Raw genomic sequence first — 27,963 nt, forward strand, 5'->3', positions numbered from 1 at the left:
CCATCTGGCTTTAGGCCGTGCTGAAGCCTGGGGCTGTTTATTCTTCCTTAAGCATGACATGTGGCCTCAGCGGTGCTGGGATCCCTGTTCACGTTGCTTCCTTTGCCTGGAACGCTGCCGCCCACCGCCTCGGCCACGCCCCCTTCCCAGGCAGTTAGGCCCTTTCTCATTTGCTGTGCGTGGCAGAACAGGGCAGTGCTCCAGGCTGGGGTGGGGTTTGATGGGTGGAGGGAGGGGAGGCAGGTGAGGTAAGTGACAGATGCAACTTTGGCCTTCAGGGAGCCCACGGCGGAGGAGGAGACGGGCCACGGGAGCAGGACACGCTGATGCAGCCTGGGGAGGCTCAGGGGCCCCGTGCTCGCCCGCCCGGTGGGCCTGCTGCCGTGGAGGGTCTACAGGGCGCCTTCTTTAGGCCGTAGCCCGGGAGGTGCCGTTGACTGTCCCAGGAGGATGTCACTGTCACCCTGGCCTAGGGTGACACCAAGCCCCGGGGCCCTGTAGTTTTCCTCTGTGATGTCCTTCATGGTTTGGGGCCACCACCAAATACTCCACGGCCAGTCCGCTGTGACAGGGCTGCTGGGGGCCCAGAGCGTGTGTCCATCACTCCGCAGGGTGTCCGTGGTGCACTGGGTGGGGTGGGGGCAGGTGTGCGGTCTGCAGGCCTGTATGTAGACGGCAGCCTGCCCGCCCCCTGGCCCCGTGCTCCTGTGTTTCCCATCCTTCCTGTGAGGCCGTGGAAACCCTTCCCTTGGGGAGGGAGTCGTCCTGGGTGCTAAAGAGCAGTGACAAGCTGGGGGCATGTAAGTTGGTGGGAACCTGAGGGACAGGTTGACCTCCCACTAGGGGGTTAGAAGGAAATTAGATGCCAGAGTTCCGGTCCCCTGGTGACAGGGGCTGCTGACGCATGAGCAGACACGGGAGGCAGGTTACGGAGCCGAGGAAAGAAGGTGGCCCTGCTCTGGGCTCCTTGGAAACCATTCTTGAACGTTTCTGGCTTATCCTGAACCACCACTCAGCACAGGGCAAGACTCCGGAGGCCGGCGTGCGTTCATATTCTGGTTCTGTCGCCCCAGCGGTGGGTGTGAGTGGCTAGTGATGGCCCCGCGGTGGCCATGGTTTTCCTGGGAGTGTGAAGAGTCAGCGCAGGTAAGGTGCTTAGGACGGTGCCTGTGAGCCCAGCCGACTTTGTACCTGTATTATCTCACCATCATTTTTATCAACTGCGTAGCAGGCGGGTAGCGGTGGGTGGGTTAGCGCTCCTTCGGTGGGGTGAGTCTGGGGCCTCTGCTCCCTGGGCAGGCGCCTCTGTCCACGCCCGGATGCCCGTTAGCGTGGCCGATACTGACCCAACCCAGGGGGGCCAGGGGGGGTGCCGGCTGTCGTTACTATTAAATTTACACTCTCACCCTTTGGGGAAAATGCCCAAATGCACTCCTGGAGAGTGGTTTTATCTCGGTGTGTTAAAGGCTTAATCTGCGTGTACATTTTCCCTTCCCTGAGTTTTTAAATTTAGGTTAAATGCGATTTTAATGAAATTTCTCTGAAAGCTGTCTCGACTGCATTGTAAGGTTAAAATTGACTTATTCTTTCAAGATAGAATCCAGTTACAGCTAGTAAACTAGATTCAGCTTTATTACCATCCAAGTGACGATATTTTTATTACCGCTACAATGTAAGCCGTCGGAGAGCAGAGGGTAAATCAGCAGAGCGGCCCTGGCCCGTGGAATATTCAGTGCGTGACAGTGAGAAATAACAAGCTCCCCTCCCCCGCTTGCGTCTTCATTAGGCGCCGGAGTGACTGATGGGAGCCGGGAAGGATGGTGATGTTTCCTTGGAGGCGCGGGGCCCTAGTGACAGGCAGAGCACACGCGTGACGGCAGTGCTGTCAGGCACGGGAAGTCACGTGGGCGCGGCGACTCCTCTGTGTGTCCCTCACCAGCCCGTCTCCCTGTCTCGGGCCAGGACTTTTCCCCCACGGCCAGCGTCCTTATTCCGGTGGCTCCATGCTGTGCCTGCCTGAGACCTTTGGACAGCAGGTGGCCCGTGGGTTCTCACTCTCCCAGGGCATGTCCGGTTGATTTAATGTGCCTTCAACTGAAAACCCACATGGCTAGTTGGTTGCATTTTGGGGAAGAGGGATCTATTACTCAGGCCAAAAAAATCAAAGGAGGAGAGGAAGTTTCCTGTAATCTGAAAAATAACGTATTATGAATGAACCCCTGGGTTCTAGTTCAGCCTCCATCACTGACTCTGAACTTGGTTGCTGCCTGCTGCTAATAATAATAATGATGATAACGATGGCAGCCGGCATCCATTAGGTGCCTGCAGCGTACAAGGCACTGTTCTCAGCTCTTTCTCTGCATCGCTGTGCTGGCTTTTCACAGCGCCCCTGTGAAGTGGTGCGTGACCATCCCCATTTTGAGAGCCCTGCCCCTTCTCTGGCCTCAGTTTCCCCTCAGGCCGGATGATCTCCATGTGGCCTCCAGCTCTGCCCATCCTGCATTGGTACTGAACATGGGAGAGCCCACTGAGCTGTCTCCCAACCGTGCGGGGGACCCGGTGGTATCCTGGGGCTCTGAGTCATGCTCGTCCCCGCCTGCGCCCCAGACTTCCTTGGGGAGCAGCAGCCTGTGGCAGCACCGTGGCCGTGCCTACCACCAGACCCCCCCATGCTCCGCCCCTCTGGGGACTCCTGGCAGCATCTCGCGCCTTCTGCTGCCGCACCCGCTGTGCCGCCCTGTGAGGAGGGAGGAGGCCAGAAAATCGAAGTTGTCTTCTTTGAATAGACAGCGGCACTCCTTTCCCCGTGGCTTTGAGCCGGTGCCCGCATCTCCACCCCCCCCCGTCCCAGCACCCAGCACGGCGGCCCGCGTGTGCAGGGTGTGCTCCGTGCCCGTTGGTGGGCTAACAGTCAGGTGTTTGCTGTGCTTCCTGCACAGGGGGGCGCCCTCAGCATCCGTGGCTTCGAGTTGCTTCCGTAGAGTTTGAAGATGAAGCTCCCTGTGTACAAAGTGCAGGGTTGGGTGGGTGTTAAAGCCGTTGCCGTGTTGGTTATTCTAGTCTCTAGATGTTTGCTGCACCACGTGGGTTTCCTTGGAGGCTTTTGTTTTGCCTGAGACTCTCAGGTCCCCCTCCTCCTGCCCTCCAGTCCGTAGGATGGGCGGTCGGATGCCTGGGAAAGCTCGTAATATGTGCCAGTGTAGCCCCGGCTGCGGCTACATCATTGGTAAAAGGAACAGAAAAATGCTGCATGTGCGGGACCGACGAGCGATTCCTGGCTGAGTTGCTGAGAGCCGACCCTCTCGTGGCCGTCTGAGAACTGTCTGGCCTCAAAGTGAGTCCCCACTCCCACCCTCCCCCGCCAACCCCACCGCTGGCTGAGCTGGGCCTTCCTCACTGGGACGCGAGGGCCTCTCGGACTTGCTGGCTTCTCCCGCTAACTGACCTGTGTGCTGCTCTAGAGACAGTGCTTTCTCTGTGCAAGAGCCTTGATCCCAAGGGACCATCTTCACAGACATTTCCCACCACCCCCAGGGGCGTCACGTCATCGGGGGAGGGGCGATGCCTGCCAGAGAGCTTGGAAGGGCTCGGCCCCACTGTGCGGGAGGGGCTGTACCGGCCCGACGTGCAGGGTCAGTGGCTCAGGGGTCCCAGGGCTCAGCACCCCTGTAGCCATGCTGGACGGCCCCGCCCTCCGCCCTCCGTCCCTGCCCTTCCAGCCTTTGCTGCAGGAGCCCAGTCCCAGAGGCCTCCCCACTGTCGTCCTAGGACCTGGGGTCGGGCCTGTGGCCGCCTCCAGAGCCTGAGTGGTGTGTGGGGAGAGTTGGGCTGGGCCTGTCACCGGGGACCCTGCTGGACCCTCTCTGTTCCCTACTCCATCCTTCCTAGGCCTCCCTGTCTCCCAGCCCTTTGTGTTTTCCTCCCAACTTAAGCTTGTTTTCAGGTGCTCCCCCCGAGCAGGTGGAGAGGGATCTCTTTTCTTAAGATCAAGGGACAGCTCTCCTCCCATGTCTGGGCTGGCAGGGTCCCGGGAGGGTCTTGGGGCTGGCGGCCGGCAGGTGGGACTGCACTGAGATGCCCCCCAGGACAGAGCGGGTTTTTTAAGACCTGGAGCTGAGGCGTCGTTGGCTTTGACCATGGAGGACGTTCTGTGCTGTACGAGCAGACAAAAGGTTAACAGGTGCTCTGGGAGTTCTTCCTTCCAGGCCCGCACTTAGCACTGGATCGTAAAAGACTCCCTGTTCACAGGCGGGGCCCTCAAGGTGGCCGGGCCACCACCACCCAGCCCACTCTACGGCCCCAGGAAGCGGGTGAAGGTGGGCTGGGGCGGGGCCGGCCCCTCGCGAGACGAGGAGGCGGGTTGGAGCGTGTGTGAGAGACGCTGCGCCTGTGACTTGGCCGGCCCTTCTGCCCGGAAGCGCCCGGAGGGGCCGGCGCGGAAGGCCACGTGGGGTTGCTGGTTCACCTTCGGCTGCTCGAGTGGGGGCCTTTTCACCTGGGGAGCGGTGGTGACCGCCCAGTGGGTAAGGAAAGGCCAGCACGCGAGGCCTCCCGAGCCGCGAGTTCGCTGCTTTTCTCCTTAATGCTGCTATATCTTTGTGACCCTCCGCCCGAGGCTGATGTTCCAGGTTTACTGCCAAACCCGGACGAGTTAATTAAACTGTAACTAGAGACTTCCAAATAAAGCGATTCTCCTTGACCTTAAGAAGAAGAAGTTGTCTTGGTTTTGAACGTAGGCCATCAAGTCTGGTTTTGAAATGATTCCCCGAAGCCATTTTTGTTCATGGTTACAAGTTGCTGGAGAGAGTGTGGGTGGCTTTATCTCCCTTACTGTAAAGAACTAACGTCCCTCTGAAATGAGGCCGGGAGGCCGCCCCGGCAGCAGGGCTTTTCCGCGCTGGGCTTGGTGGAAGGAAGACAGTTTACTGCACGGGGGTCAGACCCCTTTCCACAGTAATAAGCCCTTTCAAGAAGGCAGAGGAGGCACATGCTGTTCTGTGAAGGGGGACCTGAGATGGGCCCTCTGGGCCCCCCGTACCTCAGGCAGTAGTCCCTGGTGGGCCCACCCTCAGGCTGCTTTCCCTGGCCCGTCCGAGCACCCAGCTCCGCCCTGCAGTCACACCCCCATCACTGCGCAAGGGACAGTGCAGTCCTCCGTGCTCTGCCGGGCCCGGGTCCCCCCGCACTGAGACTCCTGGGGTCACGTTTGCGGTGGTAGCCCTCCTGTGTCCTGGGGGGTGGGCAGGATGGGGAGGGCCGGGGTGCGGGCACAGGCTGTCCAGCTGCTTCTCGAAGCCCCCCACTCTGTCCCAGCACCCCCCTCCCCACCTCTCTCCAGGGCCCAGGCTTGTGGGCTCGCCTGTTGGCTCCGCGTGGCCTGGGCGCAGGCTGAAGCTGGCCGGGCCATCGGGGGAGCCCGCTTGTCCGTCTGTCTCTGTTTCTCACGCCTACCTCTCTGCCTTTCTCTGGCCCTCGAGTATTTGCCCCCTTCTGTCACTGTGCGGGGGGCCGGGAAGGAGGAGAGGTGCGCGCAGGTGTCAGAAGCCCCTCTAATGGCCTCTTAAGCCTCCCTGGTCCAGTCTGGGGTCCCGGACAGGGGGCGCCAGTGGTCTCCGCCAGGCGTTGCCTGGGAACAGCCCCTCACGCAGCAGCGCTGGGAGTGCTGGGGCGCTGGGCACTCAGCCCGTGATGCTCTGCCTGCAGCAGGCACTCGGTACGTCACCCGTCCCCACGGCTGGTGAGGTCGGGGCTGACGGGACCTGACCTGACACACGGGGACTGAGGCCGCCAGGAGCGTTCTGCTCAGGCCGCACAGATGCAGTGTCCCTCCGTCCACTCTGATGAAGTGTCTGTTGACTCCGGAGCCCATGCTTGTCACCCCTCAGCCCGGGTTCCTGAGGGCCCCGAGTGTGCCCCTGCGTGTGCAAGCGTGTGTCCACGTGTGCGTGTGACCGCTCCAGTCTCTGGTTGGCGCCCTGCCGAGGGGACTCTTAGCACCCCTCCTTGGAACCCGTGACAGCGACGAGGAGACCCGCTCCCCCCGTCTTCCCCAGTGCGTGGCAGCCAAGGTCCCTGAGCTGGACACTCGTGCAGCCGGCTCTCTGGCGCGTGGGGACCCGTTGGCACCGCGCGTTGAGAACGCGGACCCGAGGCTGTCCTCTGTAGCTGGCGCCTGGGGGGCACCGGAGACCAGCAGGCGGTTAGGGGCTGGGGCGAGACGGGCACAGAGAGCCGTTGCCACAGAGCTGCCCATCGTGTGTACCCGGGAAATGACACCGTGCGACGGGACGCAGGGCTGAGGGGTGCGGGTCCCCACGTGGCACCTGGGGAGCCTGGAGGGGGTCGCTTTGGGTATCCTCACATTGTCAGCTGCGTGGGGAAGGTGTCTCTTCATTTGATCTGCGCCAAGCAGCCTGAAGACAATGCATGCACTTAGCTCCATGTTGAATGGGTGCCTTACAGGGGTGTGTGGACACCGTGGCCCACCTCCTTCTTACACCTGGATGCCTCTCTCCTGATTGCGAGGAGACCTGCAGTTCCCTCTTGGTGCCCTTATTCTCGCTGTCCTCACACCGTCCCTGGGTGTGGAAAGCGCTCCAGCGGGAACGGCATCCTGGCCTGTGACCACACGTGTGCAGGCGTTCTGGGTGAGCAAGGTTTCCCGCGGCACCACCCGTGTGGGCTGTTCTGCGTCGTTTGCTTGCTGACAACAGCAGCGGGAGAGCCAGGGCTGGGAAGAGCGGCCGGGACAGGAAATCCAGCCATGCTGGGGGGTCTCAGCAGGTAGGATGGGGGCGGGGAGGGCTGGCTCCTTCCCGGGAGCAGCCTGGCCCCTGGAACATACTGCGGGTCTTGGTTGTAGGCGAGCAGGGTCAGCCGCAGGCCGCTGTCTTCCTTCTGGTCGTCCCCTGGTGGAGAGCAGCCTCTGCTTATCCACCACTCAGGCCCCTGCAGAGCCCCGCCTGGCCTCCGGAGCCTCCGCTGAGCCCTCCTCACTTCAGATGCCCCCGGGCTGGCCGAGCAGCTGAGGGTTGAACTAGGGCCACCAGGAGAGTCTCAAACACCCGTCTCCCTGGTTCGGTCCTTCCCTGCTTCACAAGAGCCCAGCCCTTCCCGGTAGCACGGGGCTTCACCGGCTCATTAAGACTGTGTGCACGTGCGTGCTGGTGCCCCGAAACCCTGGTGCACCCCCTCTGTCTTAGCACTGGGAGCCCTGGGGGGGCCTTCGGAGAGGTCCCCTGAGCACTTGCTGGCCTGTCAGCCAGCCTGGTCAGGGCGGCCCAGACCCTGGTGTGGGTGCTGGCCTCCTGGCGGGCAGATGCCCGGTGTTCATGCCCCAGGTCCCCCGCTCCGCACCGTGGTCACCTGGCTGGCCGGCTCACGCCTGAGGAGCCCCAGGTGGATGTTTGGGGAAGCTGCCTTCATGGCACCCACTGTTGAGTCTTTGGTTTACACAGGTGTCCCATGGGAGGACGAGCCCCACCGTTCACTCATCCCGAGGGCCAGGCCAGGAGCGGCTGCGTGCGTGCAGAGAGCACCCAGCCATGCAAACCTCAAGGCCACCGAAGTGTCACAGTCACTCTCTAGGAGTCGAGGTAGGGGCACTGAGGAAGGGGGGTCAGCTCCAGGGTGGAGAGAGGTCAGAAAAGGCTTCAACAGGGCAGTGATGCTCGAGCTGAGTCTTGAATGTGGGGAGGCAGGGACCAGCCAGTACCAGGCATGGGGAGTCTCAAATCCAGGTCAGACTCTCACACGTATTTTGTGGCGGATTCTCAGTCTTAAAGTGCATCGGGAGAGAGGGAAGACTTCTGGGAAAGCTGTACGTCTTCGATTTCATCGCAGACTTGGGTGGTGTCAGGGCTGGCCTCCTGCCCACGGCGAGCTCAGGTCTGTCCACAGTGCAGCTCGCCGAGATCTGCATGCCTCACCAGCCCCGCCCTGTGTCCCCTCTGGAGCCTTGCATGGGTGTGGGGGGTGGGCCGAGGTCCATCCACCGGATCTGGCGTCGCACCCACTTCCTGTCTTCTCTGGGCGTGGCCAGGGCTAGGGGCAGGGAGCCCTCATGTGGCTTGTGGAGCAGTCGGTGCCCCGCTCTGTGGAAACAGCCCCGTTTGGGGCGTTCGTCGAGATGCTCGTGAGCACGTCTGTGAAGGGAGCATGGTCTCATAGCTCGTCGCGTCAGTTCTGTGTAGCTCCAGGAGAACTTGTATTCTGGATGAGGTTCTGTCGGAAAAGTAGAACCTAGTGCCTCTCTAGGGATGGAAAGGTGGTGTGCGTGGTGCCAGATAAACGCTATTTCTTTACAACCTGCTGGGAGGCTTCATTCCATCCACTCTCCTGTTTATGCTGGGGTCCTGAGAGTGTGGTGGTGTCCCTGTCCCCAAGGCCAGGTGTGCCCGGTGTGACCTCCTCCCGGGCGTGTACTGCCCACTTTACAAACGGGCGGCAGCCTGTAGGGTCCGACCCGCCGTCACCACCACCCCTCTTCTTCCTATACAACAAGCTAGCGACCCCGCGGCCTGGCCTGTGTTCAACTAGCCTTGGAGGAGTGATCTGGGGAGAACGTGTCTGCAGTTGGGCCCCTGCCCTGATGTCTGTCTGGATCTCAACCCTCAGGGTCGTTTAATGCTGGAGGAAGTCCTCTGCTTGGACACCAAGTGCCAAGTGGGTGCCCCGCAGCACAGCGCTGCCACTCCCTGCCAGGGTGAGCGTCAGACCCCCGTGAAGGGCGCAGTTCTCCGGGAAGCGCTAGCTGCACGCCTGTGGTCCCCAGGCCGCCCGCACTTGTGACCCATCAGTGATAAAGGCAGCGGTTCCTGAGGCCCCAGGGCCTGCTCGCCGGAGCAGCTCACAGAGCTCAGGAGAGCCGGCGGGGGAGGGAGTGCAGGGTGAGGCGGGAGGGCCCCGGGGACTCGGCGCTTCCTCTCGGCCCTGGGGTCAGGGCCTGTCGCCCTCCACGGTTCACGTGTTCACCCGCTGAGCCCGCGCGTCCAGAGTTTTTACTGGGGCTTCCTCACGTGGGCATGATGGAGCTCAGTGCCCAGCTCCTGTCGTGTCCTGAGACCCTGGGACCAGGGTCTGTCACCTGTGGCCCCGTCAGAACACGCGTGTCCCCTGTGGCTAGAGGGGCAATGCGTCTGCTGGTCTCAGGTCTTGGCAGAGCCCCTGCCCAGAGCCTGGCCGCCTTCCTGCTGTTTGTCTAGGTCCCCATGTCCTGAGTCCTCTCCCTCTGCCCCTTTGCTCACTGCGCTGTGATGGCTGAGAAGGGTCTGTGGGGAGCCTGACAGGGGCCTGTGGCCCGAGGCCTTGGGAGCCGCGTCTGCTCTCGGGGGCTTCCTTGAGGCGGCCGAGAGCAGGCGCCCTGCTCAGCGGAGGCCTTGTTTGCCTGCTCAGGGCTTCCCTGGTGGATTTCCTTTTGGAAAGAGGCTTAGCTGCCCTTCCTCCCGCCTCTTGGTCTGGCACCTGTGTCACATGCCCACCGTATGGCAGCCGCTACCCCGGGACTTTCCCGAGAGGGTGCTGTGAGGGAGCTGGGGCTCTCCCCGTTCCAGGGAGGGCCTGGAGGTGCTGAGAGCCTGGAGAACCTTCTGGAAGCTGACCTGGGATCTGAGCCCAGTTCTCCTGATGCTGTAACCCGAGGTCTCTCTACTGTTCTCCAGTCTGACCCAGGCTCTGCTCTGCCTCAGGAAGAAGACAGGCCTTCTCACTGCGTGAGCGTGTTGTGTGCTTTGGGAGTGGAGTCACGGGTCCTGGGTCCTGAGCTGCTTCCTTCACTCCCCCCGTCTGCCCGCCCGGTTCCCTCCCAGCTCGGGCCCTCTGTCGTCCTGGTGGCCTCTGGGGGTGGCCACGGCAGGTCTGTCTGCAGCAGGGAGCCCTGGACGCTTCTCCCCCGGGAGCTGCTGGGCCGGGCGTCCTGGGTGTCGTCCTCCGTCCGGCTCCTTCCTCCTGCCCCTTGGCACAGCCCTGCACCCTGGGTCCTCAGCCGGGGGTCCTGGGCGTGCGGCTCGGCCCTGCCCCTGTTTGGGGCTGATGCTTTTTTCTAGCTGTTTGTTGTTACCGTCCATCAGACCTGGCAGACGAGGAGGGTGGGTGAGCCCAGAACAAGGCCTCCTTAGCTGCAGAGAGGCCTGCATTCCCTGCCACTGGCTCTTGTTTTAGTTCTTTATCTTTTTAACTGATTGGAGGATTGAAATCTCCACCCCCCCACCCCAAACCAAAGCCTTTTCGGGCCTCGCCCGGCAGAAGTGGGTTGGGGGTGGCTTGGGGTGGTTTTCCTTGTCAGGTATCTACGTGTGAGCAGTTAGGTTCACTCTTGGGGCAAATAAACCTAAGCAGTGCCTGGCCCTGTGTGAACAGTGCCTATTCTTCGTGCCAAGTCAACGGGATATGTGTTTTTTTTCCTTTTTAGCATAAATCTTGGGACACAATCTGTTTGTGTAATTTATTTTGGTTTTTAATGAAGAAGACAAGGTGTTTCAGCAGAATTCCCAGCCTGCAGACGTGCTGTTTCAGGTGCTGGGAGAAGCGTCCAGCACGTGCTGGGCGATGGGCACTTGCTGTGCCTTTGTGGCGGTCTGCCTCAGAAGGCTTTGATGGAAAAACGTCTCCTCAGCCTGAAAGATGATAATAATTACATCTGCCTGATCACTCATTCCATGTCCCCTCTAATTTCCAGTGAAATGGAAATTTCAAATCCAGAATCACTGCTAACCGAGTTACCTTTATCAGTGACAGAGCATCTGCTCACACTTGCTTATAAGAATCTTTCTGGCACATACGTTTGCGCTCCAATGTATACAAATGGAAAGTCGTGGCTGGAGCTGAGGCGTCCATTTTTCAACGCGTTCAGGGCAGAGGCGGCCTCCCCAGAAGTTCACTGTGTGCGTTAGGAGGTGGGCGGGGGCCGTGGCCACATCACTCTTCATTGTGGCTTCCGGAGAAGCCAGGCCATCGGTGAGAAACGGCCACCTCCACGTGACCAAGGAGTGCCTCCCGCGGTCCTGGATGGCTGCTCCTGTTGGCTGGGGGGCCTGGTCGTGGGTCGGAGCCTGGCGGACGAGGCTCGCATCCCCACCAGGTGGGCCCGGGGCCGCCTGCTTCGCTGCTGTCGGGAGCTCGGGCCTGCGTCGGGCAGAAGAGAAGCCCAGGCCCTCAGGACACTCAGTCGGTAACTCTGGTGAAATAGCTCGGAGGCTCAAAGCTGCGTTTTCTTTCTATCTCTCCTGCACGTTGCTGAGCTCGTGGAGGGCAGGACGCCGGCCACGTCTCCTCTGTAGCTTCACTGTCACAGGCGGTGGGGTACATGGAGACGCCCGAGAGCTTCCCGGAAAGAGCTGATGAATGAGCAGCCTCTGCCCGTGTCCTCGTGGGGTTGACGCTGTGGCCCTTGCTCTGCAGAGGCCCCGGCTGTGCCCAGGGTGCTGGTACCCGGAGATACCGGGCGGGTCTGTGGGCCCATCTGGCATCGTGGGGTCATTTCAGGACATGGAGAGGGACAGTCCTGAGTCTGCCGCTGCCACGTGCACCCCCGGATGGGCCACCTCGCCTGCTTCTCGCGTGGGCCCAGGTCCCGTGGGCGAGAGCTGGCCAGTGGGCCGTTGGTCCTCGCGCTCCGGCTGGGATGGGCTCCTCTGGCCGAGCCTGAGACGGGGTGGCGTCTGCCAAAGTCTCGTGGGTGGGCCTCAGGTGGGACTGACGGAGGAGAAGAGGGGTTTATTTTTACTTGTTTGGTTAGGTTCCTTCAGTGACAGATGTTCCGGAAGTATGTGTTTAATTTTGCAAATCAGTTTGCTCGCCAGTTCACGTTAGAAAGGTGTCGTGTGCCTCCTGGGCACTTATTAGAGTTGCTTGTTTTCCCCGCTTGTAAACGGTGACCTTCTGCGTCAGCCGAGGAGGCCAGTGGCACTGCAGGCGCAGGGACGTGGCTGGGGGACTGCGGGCGGCTCATTCCACGCCACCGCCCTGCCCCCGCCTCCGAGCGCATCTGGCCGTCACTCCACTTGACCCGCGAATGTGCCGGGCACACGCCACACGCCGGGCCTGGCTCTGTGCCAATCCCTGGGTCCAGACAAGGTCCCGCCCCACGGGCACCGCGGTCCAGGGACCCCCAGGGCTCCACAACCCATGAAAAGCCACCTGAATCCGCGAGGATGAACTCGGAGTCGCCCCGCCTTCCCGATTATCAACACCCGGCGAGCGCCTGGTGTGGGGTGGCGTCGGCGCCCCGTGCGGGCCTGGGCAGGAGGCGCCTGGGCCTGCCGGCCTGCCGCCCGCTGCTCTGTCCGCGACTCATGTGTCCCGGAGAGTTTCAGTGGCTAGTGAGTGGCAGGTGCTGGAGCCCCTGATCGTCCAGGCCTGTCCTGGGAGCGGCCCCTGCCGGGTCCCCCTCCTTCGGGCGCTCTGTATTCAGGAGGCGGTTTTCTCTTCGGAGCTGTCGCCATCCTTCCGCCCGCTCTGCCCCCGCTGCCGACTGCACTCGTGGAAGCTCACTCCCCTGTTTCTGTGTAAAAGATCTTTGTTCAGTAAATGGATTCATTTTCTGAACTGCCGGTTTTCAGGTGTTGATGGTATTTGCGTTTCCCGTTGGCCAGCGTGCTCGCGTCGGTGCCCCGGCCTCGGCTGCCACCCTTGGGGAACGGGCACGGGGGGCCACTCAGGGCCCCACGGAACTTTCCGGCTTTGTAGCTGCTGCTGTTTTCAGCTTAGAGGTAGATCTTAAGTCTTTGAAAAGAGCAGGACGTCCCATCGCGTTGCTGGAAAGCTCCGCAGTATGTCGTCGTGGAGAAATGGGGGCGGGTGACTGAGAAATGGGCGGTTTATTCGCGTGTCAGTTACCCGCTTTCTAACGTCATTCATTCCCTCATTCCCTCATTCACCCGTCGTCTGGCTCACGCTTACTGGGCACCTAGTGTGTCCCGGGGCTGCAGGTGCGGAGGGGTCTCAGGCACCACGCCTGCTGTGGAGCAGCTCACATCCTGGGGCGGGCACGGCCCTAAGCAGCGAAGCCCGGGCAGTGTGACACGGGGTCCAGGGAGGAGGCTGTGGAACCAGGAGGAAGGAGGCTGGCACGGGGGGAGGGACTGGGGCGGCGCCCGGGTGGGGCCTCGCCGGGCACACGGTGTCACCCGAGCAGGCGCAGTGCTGGGTGGCTGGGGACCGAGAAGGGCGGTTCTGGCCCAGCTGGTCCTTCTTTGTCTGCCAGCTGGTGTCTCTCAAACTGTGGGCCATGTACGGGGCCCTCACGACGTCTTGAGAGGAATTCCCTCGTGGTATTAGGCGGCCCCCTGAGCTTACAAGCTGGGGACACGGGGAGGACGCTTCCCCTTGCAGACCCCAGGGCTCTCCTCGGTGACAAGCCGTGTGGCTCGTTTCTGCCGGGGCTGCCGCTGTGGAGGCTCTGTGCTGTGACTCTGCTCCCACTTCATCCTCCGCTGGAGCAGCAGGGGACCGTTTTGGGTCGTGAGGTGGAGTTAACAAGTAAGTGTATTTAACACAACATTAGCGGTTAGAAGCTGCAGAGCGGACCACAGAGCCAGCCCTGCCCTGCGTGGGGAGCTCCTCCTGGGACGCGGACCCTGCGTCAGAGGCTGGAGCCCCGTCTTCCTCTGTCTCTGGGGGCCCGGGTGCCGAGTCCTTGTGTAACTTGTCCCTGCGAGGGCTCCCAGCACAGGGGTGTGGCTGACATAAGAATCTTCCGGAGACACAGAAACGCAGATCCCGCCGGGAAGATTCTGATCCAGAAAGTCGAGATGCACCGAGAAAGCTGTGTTTTAACAGCCGCTGAGATGAGGGTGACGTCTGGGAACCCCTGAGGTCGCTGTCGGCCCACACTGCAGCCTTCTGAGCTGGCCTCGCGCTTCCCTGATCCCCTGGCTGTCGCTTGTTTGTTTGCCGCTTCTAGAACTTTCGTTGGGAGAACTGAAGGAGCCGTACACTTTTCTCAGGGTTGCCTCTCAGGGCAGGCGGGGAGCGGGGGGTAAGACCACAGGAGGAGCCAGTGACTCTGGGCATGTGCAGACACGGGGCCGTGGGCCACACTCGTGGGTCCTGGTGGCCGGAAGTCAGGGTGGGCACGTCCCAGTCCCCAGTCTGGATAATTAGGCCATACTTGCCTGTTTTATAAGGCAGCACCCGTCCTCCCCTGGCCCTTCGAGTGGCTCTTCCCAGGGCAGAATGTTGGGAAAATGCAGCACAGTCACCATGACCCCCAGAGTCTCTGCTTCCGTGGAGGGGCACTTCCAGGGTCCCAGGACCTCGGAGCTCCAGTGAGCTCTGAAGCCTTTCCCGCGGGTTGTTGAGAGCCCAGCAGAGAGGCCTGGGCAGGGGACGCTGGGGGCTCGAGCCGTGGAGCGCCATGACGGGGAGAGACTCTGTGGCTGGTGGGAGATGGCGCCTCGGGCCTGGTTCTCCCCAGGGGCCCTGCTGTCTTCACAGAAGCCCCAAACCTAGGATCCAGGGATGGGCCCGCCTGCCCCCTCACTGGCCGGGCCCGAGAGCCCGTGGGGCCCAGGAGCCCATGGGACCCGGGCCGGCATGAGGGCGAAGCCATCCCCCCTCTCAGGACTGCAGCCCGTATCTGGTGGGCCAGACGGGTGAAGGTCAGCTGAGCCCCGCCGCGTGCCCCCGAGCGTCCGCTGGCCTCTCAAACCAGTGCCGCCGTCGGTAGGGCAGGACTGGGCCTGCCCGTGTTCCTGGGGTGGGGCTCGGGGCATCCCAGACGGGGCGCACAGTCCGCCCACAGGAGCTGTCGTGGTCCTAGTTACCGTTACTGCCGTCACCACCCATATCCTTGAGGAAGAGAGTCTGAGGTCTTGGGGTGGAAGTTCCTTTTCCGTCCGTGCTCCTTGGGGGCGGTGCATCAGCTGGTTGGAGGGGTTCCGAGGTGAGCCCGGGGCCTCAGGGAAGGGGCAGACCCCCGGGGGCTCTCCTGACAGCCGCGGGGCCTGTGTTTGTCCCTGCAGGGCAAGTCCACCGGCACCTGGACCAGCACGAGGTGAGGTACCTGCAGTTCGCCTTCCGCTGGATGAACAACCTGCTGATGCGCGAGGTGCCCCTGCGCTGCACCATCCGCCTGTGGGACACCTACCAGGTGAGCACCCCTCGCGCCCCTCCCTCCCGCGGTGCCCGCGGCGCCTCACCTCCCGCCGCCTGCTGCTCTGCGTCCGTTTGCTGTGCTCAATTTCGCCTTCGAAGCATCCTCTCCACTGAAATGCCGTCTTTTTAGAGTCCACTTCTGGCATTCTTGTCATTTGACTAGACGTAAGACAGGGGAAAGAACTTGATGTAGTTTTACCTGTAGCTGGATTTCATCCCGCTGTGCAGTTTGCACTTTGGCCGGGGTCCCGGGGCAGGTGTAACTCCAGCGAGACTCTGAGCTGCATGTACCGGACACACTCACGCTCAGGACTCACACCTTGGCTGTGTTTTGAGTCACTCGTGATAAAGATTTTAAAAAGTCCCCGACAGATTCAGTGCGCTGTGAAGTTTCCTCCTCTCCACAGCGTTTTCTGGAACAAACCACCTTTGTTCCCTTGAGTGTCACGTTGCTTATTCTAACTCCTCTCCCGTTTCTTGGAGAAGTTTGCCGAGGCTGAGGCCGTGCCGGGGGTTCCACGCTGGCCTTTCCTCATCCCTCGCGGTGAGCAGGCACCTTGTGTGTACTTGGAGTGGCGTCTCCTCAGAGGCTGGCTTTCATTCTTAACTCGGGGAGGCAAGGTTTTCCTGCACTGGGCACCAGCCCTTTGTGCGCCTTGGACGGGGCAGCTGCCTTTGGAGGCTGGGAGAGGGAGCCCCAGGCCACGGGCTTCTTCGCGGGGCAGCAGGAACCCCAGACGCAGGGTTGGGCTCCCGTGCATGGACGTCCACGAAGATGGCGGTGGGGTCCCGAGGCCCCGAGCAGGCTGGAAGGGCCTCGCCCCCCGGCCTTCTCATCAATGGAGCCCTTGGTCTATATGGCGCGATCGTCCCGTGGGATGGGGACCTTGAGCTGCTGCCCTGTTGGCCCCCGTGCCCGCCAGCCTTGAGTTCTGAGCACACTTCTCCCAGGTCAGTGAGAACAGTAGCCCAGAGCTTTGTTCCTTACGCCGGCCCGTGTGCCCGGCGCGGGGTCTGTGGCTGTTTTTGTGGCTCTGAAGCCCTGTGTTGTGACTTTGCTTTTCCTTTGTGCAGCTGTGCGTTCTGATGGTGTTGGCTACAGAAATTACGACCGATCAGTAGCCGCGTCCGAATCCCCCACTTTGGTTTTGCTTTCGTAGGTACTTGACAGCTACAGAATTTCTAGCCACTCACATTTCCTGGGATGTAAAGCCGTTTTGGGGGGGCTGTTTGGTTAAAGTGGCCATTGGCCTGGTGCAATCGATCAGGTCTCAGTTACGTTGCAGGAAGCAAAACTTCGTATCCCGTAAATTTTGAACGCTCTGCACTGGTGATGGGTTACACTGAGGTCCTGACCCCCCTCATTAAACACAGAGTCCCCTGTAATACTGTCCCCATTATGAATAAATTAGGTATTAAGTCAGTCGCATTTTGAGGAGCAGAAAATGGGTCTGCGCGTCTGTGGTCCTGCACCACTTCACTGAAACTCCTAATGGCTATTAAAACTCGAAGCACAATTGTGGCATCTTTATTGAGTTAATTTTCTTGAAATTAAATTTTGTTGTGAACTGACTCATTTGTACCATGGACTGATCGTTGAACTGACAGTACCCTCGTCGTAAACCTTTTCATATCTTAAAAGTTGGGGGTATTTCTATTTTACAGGCCCAAGTGACCGTGAAATTGTATTGCATCTTTTGGCAATGAAAGTACATAGTAATCGTAGGATGGCAATCGGGTGATTACTCTCCCTTAAACCAGGGTGTTTATTAGCTGGGCCATTACAGGTTTCAGGAACTCTTTAATCCCTTACAAGCAAGGTAGCTTAAAATCCTCTTGGGGCACGTGTCAACAAAAGGCTACCCATAATGTGCCCCAGGCCGTGGACTAGCCGATGGCACAACAACGCGTGAGGGGCATTAGTTACAAGGAGGAAGAAAGGCAATTAAAAAGCGCAGATCATCCAGAAGCAGCCGAAGAGCAAGGAGGTGAGCCCTGCCCCCTGGGGGCGTGATGTGCCCCATGCGAGAAGTGCGCGGGGTGCGGGCGCCGTGCAGGCTGCTGTGGTCCAGCTCCCAGAGGGAGCCGGTGCAAAGGGTGCGTCCCACCCGCCATAGCTGGAGCCGACACCTCAAATGAGAGAGAAAACTCTGGGCCCCTGTGCTGTGCTGTGGGTCCACGGCCGCAGGGCTGAGGCCGTCGGGGCAGCCGGGATGCGCTCCGTCCTGCCCGTGTCCTCCCGGCCCTCGCTTCCCCTCTCGTGGGCTCCCCTCCACGCCCCCGCTCCGTGCGGAGGAGGCGTGGGCTCCCTCCCTAGCGAGCGAGGGCCCCGCGGGGCTGACGGGAGGGCACGCGGGTGTTTCCAGGCTACACCTGCCGCCTCCTGCTGCTACCTGGACAGTGAAGTCGAGCCCGGCCCTCTGGGTCCGGCCCCGAGGGCCTGGGGGGCCAGTCCCAGGCTGCGGAGGGCTGGGGCAGCAGGCCGGAAAGCAGCTCGGCTGCGCGTTTCGGGGGCTTGGGCTCCAGGGCACCCTGCCTGCTGGCGGGCACCGAGCGGCGCTTCAGCTCTCGCCCCTCTGTGCTCAGAGCTGCTCTGCGCCTCGAGGCCTGCGTTCCAGCTTCAGCGGGCTTCCCTCGGGGTCTTTGGTTTCACGCACCTTCTCTGGAATTGCTTTCCTGTGGAAAAACAGCCACAGATGCGGCTTCTATTTTATCGTAACGTGGGTGGGCCCCGAACGGTGGCCGTGGCTCGTGGCTCGTGGGCCTCTGCGTCCCTGCGAAGCCCAGGGCTGCACCTCGGGCGTCTCCCGGCAGCGGCTGGAGTCCTGGGGAGTGCGTGCGTCCCTGCCAGCGCCCTGGGCACAGAGGTGGGTCCTAGGGCTGCGCTCTCTCCCCGCGTCCCTGGCTGCACTTTATGTCTGGAGGCCTGGTGGGCACAGGCGACTGACTACAGGGACCGCAACCCCCGACTCCCGGGCCAGCTCCTCCCCCGGCAGTTCCTGGGACAAAAGCCTCCATTCTGTCTGAGCTGCTTGACCTCCTCCCAGACCATGGGAGTAGGTGTGCCTGTGCGCTGTTGAGGAGGGTCGCTGGTCCCCCAGTTGCTCGCTCTCTGGGATATGCGCTGGGGCTGCTGTCCCACCACGCGGGCAAGGACCGCGTGAGCTTCTCCCAGTGTCGGCGGTGCGGCAAACCCCCCTCCCCCACTGTGAGTGGGACTGTCCTCCCCCCCCCCCCCACCAGGGGACCTGCCCGGGAGGAGACAGCCAGAGGGGTCGGCACCTGCTGATCTCCTGAAAGATGGGAGATCGAAGTGCGTTTCCTGGTTTGTATTTCTTTTCTCCTAAATGGCATTAGAATGTCGGCCAGCTCAAGGTTGCTTTAGCTGTTCGGGGTCTTTTGTGGCTCCATACAGATTTTAGGTTTGTTTTTCTGTATCTGTGAAAAATGCCGTTGGAGTTTTGGTAGGGAATGCCTTGCGTCGCTTTGGGTAAAATGGACATTTTCACAGTACTGATTCTTTCAGTCCACAAATGAGGAGTGTCTTTCCATTTACTTATGTCTTCTCCAATTTCATTCATCAGTGTTTTTTTTAGTTTTCAGTGAACAGATTTTTCACTTTCTTGGTTAAATTTATTCCGAAGCATTTTGTTTTTGATGCAGTTGTGAATGGGGTGGTTTTCTTAATTTCTCTCTCCAACAGTTCGTTGTTCGTGTGTAGAAATGCAACCGAGTTCTGTATGTTGATGTTTTTTTATCCTGCGACTTTACGGAACTTGTCTAAAGGCAATGAAATTATCTCACAGAGGTATCTGCACCCTCATGTTCATGGCAGCCGAAATGTGGAACGACCCAAGTGTCCATCGATGGATGAAAAGATAAAGAAATTGTGTGTGTATACACATGTGTGTCTATATATACGTGCGCACACACACATACACACACACACAATGGAACGTTACTCGGCCTTTAAAAGGAAGGCCCTCGTGGGCGTGGCCGACGTGACTTAGGGAAGGTCAGGGGAAGAGGCCGGGCAGCCGGAGGAGGGCATCTCCGGGCAGGAGAGGACGCACCAGAGTGCGAGCCAGGGAGAGAGGCCCCAGGGCAGCAGAAGGCTCTAGGATGACGGGACCACCCAGAGGGGAGCCTCTAGGCACATGTGGGTTTTCCACACTCGAAAAATATGACCAGTGTGACTGAGGAACTGCATTTCTAGTTTGCATTTTGGTTCACTGAGATTTATGTTGAACAGGCCCACCCCGGGTAGCTGCATGCAGCACTGCTCTGTCAGGGACGGGTGGGGTCAGCGGGTCAGGGCCGTGGGCGTCGGGCAGCAGCGGGCAGGTCAGGACCCGTGGGCGTCAGGGAGCAGCGGGCAGGTCAGGACCCGTGGGCGTCGGGGAGCAGCGGGCGGTCAGGACCCGTGGGCATCGGGCAGCAGCGGGTAGGTCAGGACCCGTGGGCGTTGGGGAGCAGCGGGCGGTCAGGACCCGTGGGCATCGGGCAGTAGCAGGCAGGTCAGGACCCATGGGCATCGGGCAGCAGCGGGCAGGTCAGGACCCGTGGGCATCGGGCAGCAGCGAGCAGGTCAGGACCCGTGGGCATCAGGCAGCAGCCAGTAGTTGCAGGACCCGTGGGCATCGGGCAGCAGCGGGCAGGTCAGGACCCATGGGCATCGGGCAGCAGCGGGCAGGTCAGGACCCGTGGGCATCGGGCAGCAGCCGTCAGGTCAGGACCCGTGGGCATCGGGCAGCAGCCGTCAGGTGCAGGTCCGGCAGGGCAGTGACTCGAGCCAGCCCTGGGGAGAATGTGAGGAAATGGACTTGGCTGGAGCCCCTTGTCCTCTGAGAGGTGCGCCTGTGCAGGGAGGGGGCTGCGGTGGGAAACCCCGGGCATTTCCAAGCTGACGGGCTTGTCAGTAGACCGAAGAGGTGGGTGCACCGGGCGGTGGACAGCTCTGCCCCTGTCCCTCCTTCCCCGGCGCCCCGAGGCTGATTCAGAAGGGTGTGCTCCGTTGGGACCTGTCTTGGAGTGAAAAAGAACGTCAGCAGCTTTCTGGAACGGAAATGTGAGAGCCAGGTTCTCAGAACGGTGCTATCTGTTCTCTACGTTCTAGTAACTTCCTTCCTTCCCATTCCGGCTCTCACTGAGGTCTTCCCATCACTGGCTGATACCCATCACTGGCCCTGGGCCAGGGGAGGGGGCATCACAGCCTCGTGTCCGCGCAGAGGTGATGATGTGTGTGACTTCAGGAATGGCAGTGGCCCCCGCCCCATCCCGAGGACTGCGGCTTGGGTAGGTGAGGGCGTACGGAGGCTGACGTTTCCCACAACCTAGTGATTGTGTTAGAAGAAAAGGAAAAACTTCCTTTTGCCAGGTGAGTGTTGCAAGGTGGCTTCACTGGCTTAAAGCGTTTATTAAATTCCTTCTTAGTGGCGTCTAAAGGCCGCTGGAGTTCTAATTAAGAATGTATACGTACTGCTCGTGTCCCCGAGTGCGTCTGTAGGGGCCGGCTGTTGACACAGGAGAGGAAACGTGGACACACACACTTGGGGGCCTGGCTGGCGAGCTGCTCCCTTTCTCACCGCCCCTCCCTCCTGGTGCAGGGCCGTCTCACTCGAGCCTCAGAGCAGCCTGGGGTGGTGCTCCCGGCCCTTGGCCCTGGCTCTTGGCACACACGCCGTCAGAGGGAAGTGGCAGGAGGGCATTTTCTACCAATAAAGCTCCGAATCGCTCTTCTGTGGCCAAATGGAACGTAAGGATTTGTTTGGATGTTCCACGTAAGCCCCGTGGATACTGTGACCTCTGGGACTCTGGCAGAACGGACTCCCCATCCTAGCCCAGCGCTGTCCTCATAGCCTTGGGCAGGTCCAGCGTCCTGAAGCTCAGCTCCTAGGGTTGCTGTTGGGACTAAGGAGGAGTTTCTAATGCAAGGATCGGCAGACAGGTCCTGTAAAGGACGAGGCAGGCAGCATTTGGGGCCCGGGGGCCACGTGGGCTGCACAGCTGCGCTGCTGTTCGGGCTCAGGGGCAGACGCGGCCACTCCAGCCAGACTCGTGGGGAACTGGGTGCTTCCCGCGCGGAGCTTAGAAAGCACCATGCGCGCAGTGGGTGCTGGGTAAGAGCCCTTTTCTTCCCACACCTCTGTCCCCGGTATTTTGTAAACTGTAGAGCTGTACAAATTCTGGGTTCTATTGCCGGGCTGTCACTGTTATCAACCAGTTTTTATAGAAATTGGAACTGGGGTCTCGGAGCTCAAGTGACTTGGCCTCTGCGTCATTCCAGCGGCGTGTGGCCCAAGCAGGGTCCCACCACCTGGGCCCTGGCCGAGCACTCTGCCATGTGTGGGGACAGTGGGGCTGCGGTCTGAGGAGCTGGCACCCTACAGCTCCCTGTGTGTGAGAGCAGGGGACCGAGCTGCAGCCTTCCGCTCTCATGCGGTGGCAGGGCTGTGTGTTGAGCTCCTCCAGGGTCCTGGGGGCCTAGCTGGGCCCTTTCTGAGATGCGGCCCCGTGTCTCACAGCTCCCGGCTGCACCAGTCAGGGGCAGGGGGCAGGGCAGGGCCTCCGGGCCCGTTGAAGGCCAGCTGCCCGCTGCCCCCTCACGTGCCAGGGCCCCCGCTGCCTGCCGCAGAGACCTGCGTGCCCCGAGGCCCTGAGCTGGCTCTCGTCCTGAGATGCCCCGTCTGCTGCGGCAGGCGTGGCCGTTTGCGCCATTTTAGGTGAAGTCTCCCCATTGGTACAGCCTCCCTATCCTTGGAGGCGGCGAGCACGCTGTCGCCAGAGGGGAGGCCAACCCTGCACCTCAACAGACTTCCCGGCCTCCCGGGAAGGAGCCCGGCGGTGTGGGACCCCTGTGGCCGGCCGGGCCCCGGAGTCACAGTCAGTGCTCGTTTGTTGGGTGCCTGCTGTGGGCCTGGCCCTGTCCTCGGCGCTGGGGACCCAGCCACGGAAGAGGTGGGTCCTGATCTCACAGAGCCCGCCTCCCGGTCAGGGAGCCCAAGCAAACCCTGGGGAGAAGGTGGGCCTGGCTGTGTGTGGGGGGGGCACAGGGCTGTGTAGCCAGGGGCAGCGGGGGGGAGGGAGGTGGTCCGCAGGAGGTGGCCCTGCAGGGGCGCTGCTGTGTGACGGGAGTTTTGGGAGGGGCTCTCAGGGAAGAGCATTTCAGGCTAACGGCGTCCTGAGAGCCCGGCCGGGATGGGGTGGGGGCCGTGTGGAGAGGCCCGCAGGCTGCAGGCGAGAGGCGCGAGCAGAGCTGGATCTGCAATAATCAGGCACTGCGTGTGACTGTGCCCGATGCCCGGGCATCTCCAGGCTGGGACATCTGGTGAAGGGTACAATACGGGTGTTTCCAGACTTTATGTACACCCTGAAGTTTGAAGGTGGAGTCAGAGGGACGGGCTGAAGAGTGGGAGACGCAGCTAGGTCGGGGGATGATTCTGGAAGGGCCTGCAGTGATGCCCACTGCCAGGTGTCCGTGTCCTGCCCTCCTGCGGGCACCGCCCCCTAGTGTGGGCTGCAGGTGGTGACTCACTTCCTACAAGGGGATCCAGCAAGCGTGTGGGGATGTCACCTCTGAGACTGTGACCCCGTCTCTCTGCTCCCACCCTGGCTTGCTCCGAGGGGAGCTGCTGCCACGTTGTCAGCTGCCCAGAGGGGAGGACCCGAGGCTGCCATCAGCCACGAGCCTGGGGACACGAGATGACCACGGCCCCAAGCTGGCCCTGGGCTGAGCCTGTGAGAGGCCCTGAGCCAGAAGACCCAGCCGAAGCAGGTCTGAGCCACGCCGACAGCAAGACGAGGGACGCCTGTCCTGCCCCGGTTCGTGGGGTTTGTCGAGCAGCAGGAGATAATTCATGCATTCGTGTCTCGGTGGCAGGAGATGGTTCAGGCGCGTCTACTGTGTTGGGCAAGATGGGGTGGGATAGACTGGAGAGGGCGTGGGAGGGAGGAGTCCTGTCGGGCTTCCTGTCCTGGAGACGCCTGTTGGCCCTCGAGGGGAGGGGCCCTGGCCAGCCGGCGGAGGCCTGGCACTTGCTCCGGAGACTTGCAGGCAGGTGGCAGGAGGTGGCAGCTGTCGGCGGAGAGGCGGGCTGTGGAGGCCTGCGGCAGATGAAGCCCTCAGCTGGGGCCTTGGAGTTTTCAAACCTGTCCTTGATGTCCACACAGAGTGAGCACAGTGTTGGGGCCCACTAATGCTTTCAGATGAAAAAAAATTTTTTTTGCAAAGGTTGGGAGGCGGGGGTGTGTGCCTTCCCAGAAATAACTTTGAATTTGGAGTTCAGCCTGTCAGTCCATGGAATTGTATTTCAGTTCTCATCGGAAATGCAAGTTAGTTCTACTAGTAACACTTTTCTAAGCCCAAAGGGGGCGTATCTTCTGATGTCCTACGGGCATCTGTCTTTCCTTCTATCCGCTCTTCTTTCCCTCCCTCTCTCCACCCAGCTGCCTGCCCACCAAGTACAATGTGAACCCGGGTGCACAAAAAACAGGGCGGGGTGGGGCTCCGGGACTCCACTGAGACATGCGAGGCAGCATCCCTGCCCCCTAGGGGTCCGCAGCCTGGGGCGGAGGTGGACACGTGATGTAGTTATAGCCCGGGCAGGAAGCGCTGTGATGGAAGTGACGAAGTAGGCGCCGGGGACTTGGGGGGCACCGCACTCTGCCCAGGGGTGCTGAGGAGGCTCCCCGAGGGGACCTTGAGGGTCGGAGGGTGCACGGGGAGTTCTTGCGGAGGCCGGGGCACAGAGCCGGCTCGGAGCGAAGCAGGGGTAGCGTGCACGGGAGGGAGAGCGTGTTCCAAGGCTGGAAGAGGCAGGCGCGCACGGCTTGCACTGCAGGGTCTGTGCTGGGTGTGGTTGTTCCCGGGGTGTTTGGGGGCCGGGACAGGACAGGGGCCGTGAGGGGCGGCAGGCCTACGGTCTCATCCGCGGAGGTGGGCCAGCTCTGTTCCCAGATGGTGACTTGGTTTCCTGTCCGTAAAGGAGAACAGAGCCTGCTCCCGTGGCCACGCCTCTAGCTCCACCTGTGATGCTTACCTGGAGCTGTGGCCACACCGCCAGTCCCACCTGCAGCACGACCTGCTACTGTGGCTGCACCTCTAATCCCACCCGTGAAGAGTCCCCATTGCTGCTGTGAGGGCCGCCTCGGGGCTCTGGTGAAGGCGCCGGGCACTCAGCTCTCTGTCATGGTTCTCGCCAGCCCCGCATCCTCCCGCTGGGCAGTGGCGGATGGAGCCCTGGGGCCCAGGGGAGGAGCTGGCGGGGCGGCCGAGCATCCTGCCGAGGTGTTCGTGTGGGCGCGGCGGAGGGGCCAGGCGTGCAGGAGGGCCCGGAGCTGCAGGCTCTGCCCCGTTGCTTGTCCAGCCTCGGCTTTGGGTCATTGCCACCTTAGCGACTGGTGCTGCGTTCAGACGATGTGCAGGCTTTCCCGAGGCTCCATCCTCTGTTCCGTGGTCCTGCATTTGCAGGGGTCGTTGGGACCTGCTCTTCGGCTCCTCCAGAAGGTGGCCCTGGGCCTTCACACTCTGCGGTGCCCTCAGGAGTGCGGGTTGCGGTGCCTGGTGGTGGAGAGCGCGCTCAGTGCAGAGCCCATGGGGTGCTGAGCAGCGTGCCAGCCGCGCGGCCCTCCTGAACCTTCAGGGCTCTGCAGCGCGATTCTCAGTGACTCAGGCGGCGGTGAGCCTGACGGATTGGGTTAATCTAATTAGACCGAGAAGCAGGTCGCCTTACAACATACTTTTTCATAAGCCCATTAAGGTTTGAGGTCGTGAGCATTTCACGTGGGCCCCCCTCCAGGAAGCAGGCGTAGATCACTGTCAGCCGGCGAAGGCTATAGAAAGGAGCATATTCAGTGAGACTGTGCTCCCTGCTGAGTTTGCGGGGAGGAGCTGGAAGAGGGCTGTACCCCCTGCTCCAGAGTGGCATTAAACCAGTGGCCTGGGGATTTAGGGGTAGTATTGAAGAAGTACGGAGAACGTCCTTAGTGACGCTAAGACTTTCTTTCTTCGTATCTCCATCAGGATGGGTTTATCAGAACTTATTCAGGGCTTGGGGACTGTGGAGATGTCTTCCCTCTGCAGGCCTGGCTCAGGCTGAGTGAGACCTGTGCCACTCAGTCCTTGCTAGGGGTCTGCGCGTCTTGTCACTTCCCTGTAGGTGCACCACCGACCTCCGGTCCTGGCAGGCTGTGGACTCTGGGACAGGCCCCCAGTCCCTTAGCGACCGGTTAGGTGCACCCAGGGGATGACCAGGAACAGCCGGTGAGGGACCGAACCACAGAGAACAGCTGAGGAAGGCGAGACCCCTGGGGACACACGTGCAGCCCACGTCTAAGGGCCGGGCCTGGCGTTGGCATCCGACCTGGTCTTCGGGCTCTGGGTGTGGAACTGGGGTGCATGGGCAGAAATGACAGGGGTTCGCATCCAGAACTTGTTCCTGCTGGCTCTGCGTCTCCCTGACACGGTGGCCCCGTCTCCCGGGTTCCAGCTCCCGCGGAGTCGCGGTGCCAGCCGACGCTGCCACGGGCAATCCCCGCGTCCCCCCCGCCTCCCAAAGCGGGGCTGCTGGAGCCCTGGCTGGGTGTCCAGGGTCTCGTGTGCACGCGTTTCAGGTGAGGAGGCTGGAGGCCTCGTGCAGGGTTACACTGAGGGTAATAGCTCTGTCGCATTTGTGTTCAGCTTTAAAATGACGCGTTTATGAATGTTTTATCTGCACTGTGACCTGAAGTAGCTTGTCTGACATCCTTTGGCCTCTAGACAGAAGGCTCAAGGGGGCTGTTGGAGGAGACCCAGAGGAGACAGGATGTGTCCCTATGCGGTGGCCCTGGGCGCACGGAGAGGGCAAGGAGGCGTCCAGCCTCCAGCCCAGCCCCACCGGCTGCAGAGCCTGGGCGTCCTGACAGGGCTGGGAAGGGAGTGACGATCCCTGAGGTGTGTCTCTGTGGCCACTGAGCTGGTCACCTGCACTGGGCGTGGCCGTCCAGTCCCTCAGCACCTTGGGCGGCGGGAGCGCAGAGGCGGGGCAGCCCCAGGCAGGGAGGGGAGGCCAGGCCAGCATGTTCACAGGGCGCCGGGTTGTGCCCTCAGGAGGCCGCTCTGGGAGCTGGCAGCTGTGTGGGACGTGGAGCTGGTGGCGTTTAGAGGGTCTCCGCGTGTGCACGCCCTGGGCGGCTGGCTCTGGGAGACGCAGGGGAGAGCGCCCTCCCGCCTGCAGCCCTCAGGCTGGGCACGGGGCTGGGGTCCCTCAGCCGTGCGCAGGCTTCTTTTTGCCGCAGAATCTACTGACGCCCTTTGTTCACCTGCCCTCGGGAGGCCCTCTGTTCAAAAGCCTGGGCTTTGCCCCCGTCTGGTGACCGAAGGGGCTGTGCAGGCATCGTGCACTTGCCTCTTCCCCAGACCACTCGGGCTGGGCTTCCCCGTAGGTGTGGGTTGAGGGCAAAAGGAAGGACTCGTTCACCTGTGCCTTAAATGAAAGGCTAGATTGCTGTCAGCCCAAGGGGCGAGAGCAGGAATGAGAGACCAGCAGAGGAGGGGCCCAGCTGAGGCCGCCGCCCGGGGAGGAGCTGGCTCCCTGCGTGTGGGCGAGACAGGAAGCCCAGGGGAGGGCCTGCGACTCACATGGCGTGCGTGGACCTTCCGTGTGACACTTCCGGGGGTCCGCCAGGCCCAGGCAGCGCTGCCCTGGGAAGGACAGAGTTCATCATTGTTGGGCGAGGAGGGGTGGCATCGGCTCTTTGCTGGCCCGCTTTCGCAGCCCAGATGTGGCCCGGCCCCTCTGTGCTCTCTGGGTGGGCCTGCTGGGAGGCGGGGCCCGATGTGTTCCCCAGCATGTGCACTTGCTCCGCCTCGACCCCTGCCCCTGGTTACACAGGCCTCCTTACCAGGCGGAGGGCAGAGGGCAAAGGGCAGGGTAGACGTGGGATCTCAGGTGCTTGTGGTGGCGGCTGGCAGGCCTGAGTGGGGGTGGGACAGGCAGAGTCACAGTAGGCACTGGGACACCTACCCCCGCCGGGCCTTGCTCGTGTGCCGACCCCGTGCCCTTGCAGGACCCCCAGGTGCACGGGGACACTGAATGAGAGTCGCCGTCCTTGCCTGGCTCCTCCCCCTGGGAATGCCCTGCGTGGGGCGGGGAGGGGTCGTCTGGTTCGCTGACCCTGGCGCCCCGGCAGGGCACCCGCTGCTCTTTACTCAGGAGCAGCGTTGGGGGTGAGGACGCCTCGTGGGTGTGCCGGGGGACACGTGCTGAGAGCTCCTGGCAGACGTCCTGGCCGTCCACGCAGGGGCGCTTCTCCTGACCGCTGTGCCCTGGGTTTACAGACTCTTCTTTACGGGTCTAGCATTGCCCGGTAATTGCCCTGATTTTTACGTCCTCTGGAAGAAACTCAAAAAGTAAAAGTTAGCCTGCGAGTTGCTTTCTGGAGCTTGGCCTGGTGCATCCCGAGTGTGGGGAGTATTCTCGAGGTTTCCAGGCCAGTTTTCCGTGACCTTTTGTTAACGACCACGAGGAGACGGCCGTGGTGCCCTGGGGTGACCACTCAGTGCGGCTGCTGGGCTTTGGCTTCTTCCTGGGCCCTGGGAGACCAGGCTTTGTGACATGAGCACGGTGTCCTGGGCCAGCCATTGGCTTCCTCTCGCTGTGTGAGCGTCGAGCTTTCCAAATGCCAACCTAGCTCCTCCGCAGACCTCTTTGTACTTAACCGTGAGTGCAGAGAAGCCTGCCGAGCAAGGTACAAGCCTGCCCTGGGGTTACTGAACATCAAGGCCCCCTTGGCTGGCGCCAGTTGCACTGCTGTAGATAAACCTTAGACCACGATTAAATTCCCAGTGGGCCTCCTTCACTGCTCATTTTCTAAAATTTTATATTCTTTTAT

At 61.3% G+C, this 27,963-nt stretch overlaps 1 protein-coding gene across 1 annotated transcript in view; it reads left to right on the forward strand.

Moving 5' to 3' along the window:
• The window catches only part of TBC1D22A (TBC1 domain family member 22A), a 314,758-nt gene that overhangs the window by 215,042 nt on the left and 71,753 nt on the right, over positions 1-27,963 (forward strand). Inside the window, exon 11 of the mRNA XM_082666699.1 lies at positions 14,961-15,088. Coding sequence (XP_082522825.1) covers positions 14,961-15,088 — 128 coding nt within the window. The remainder of the gene's footprint in view (positions 1-14,960; positions 15,089-27,963) is intronic.

This window comes from Grampus griseus, assembly GCF_964374135.1.
Source record: "Grampus griseus genome assembly, chromosome: 11".
In the NCBI taxonomy this organism is placed as follows: domain Eukaryota; kingdom Metazoa; phylum Chordata; class Mammalia; order Artiodactyla; family Delphinidae; genus Grampus; species Grampus griseus.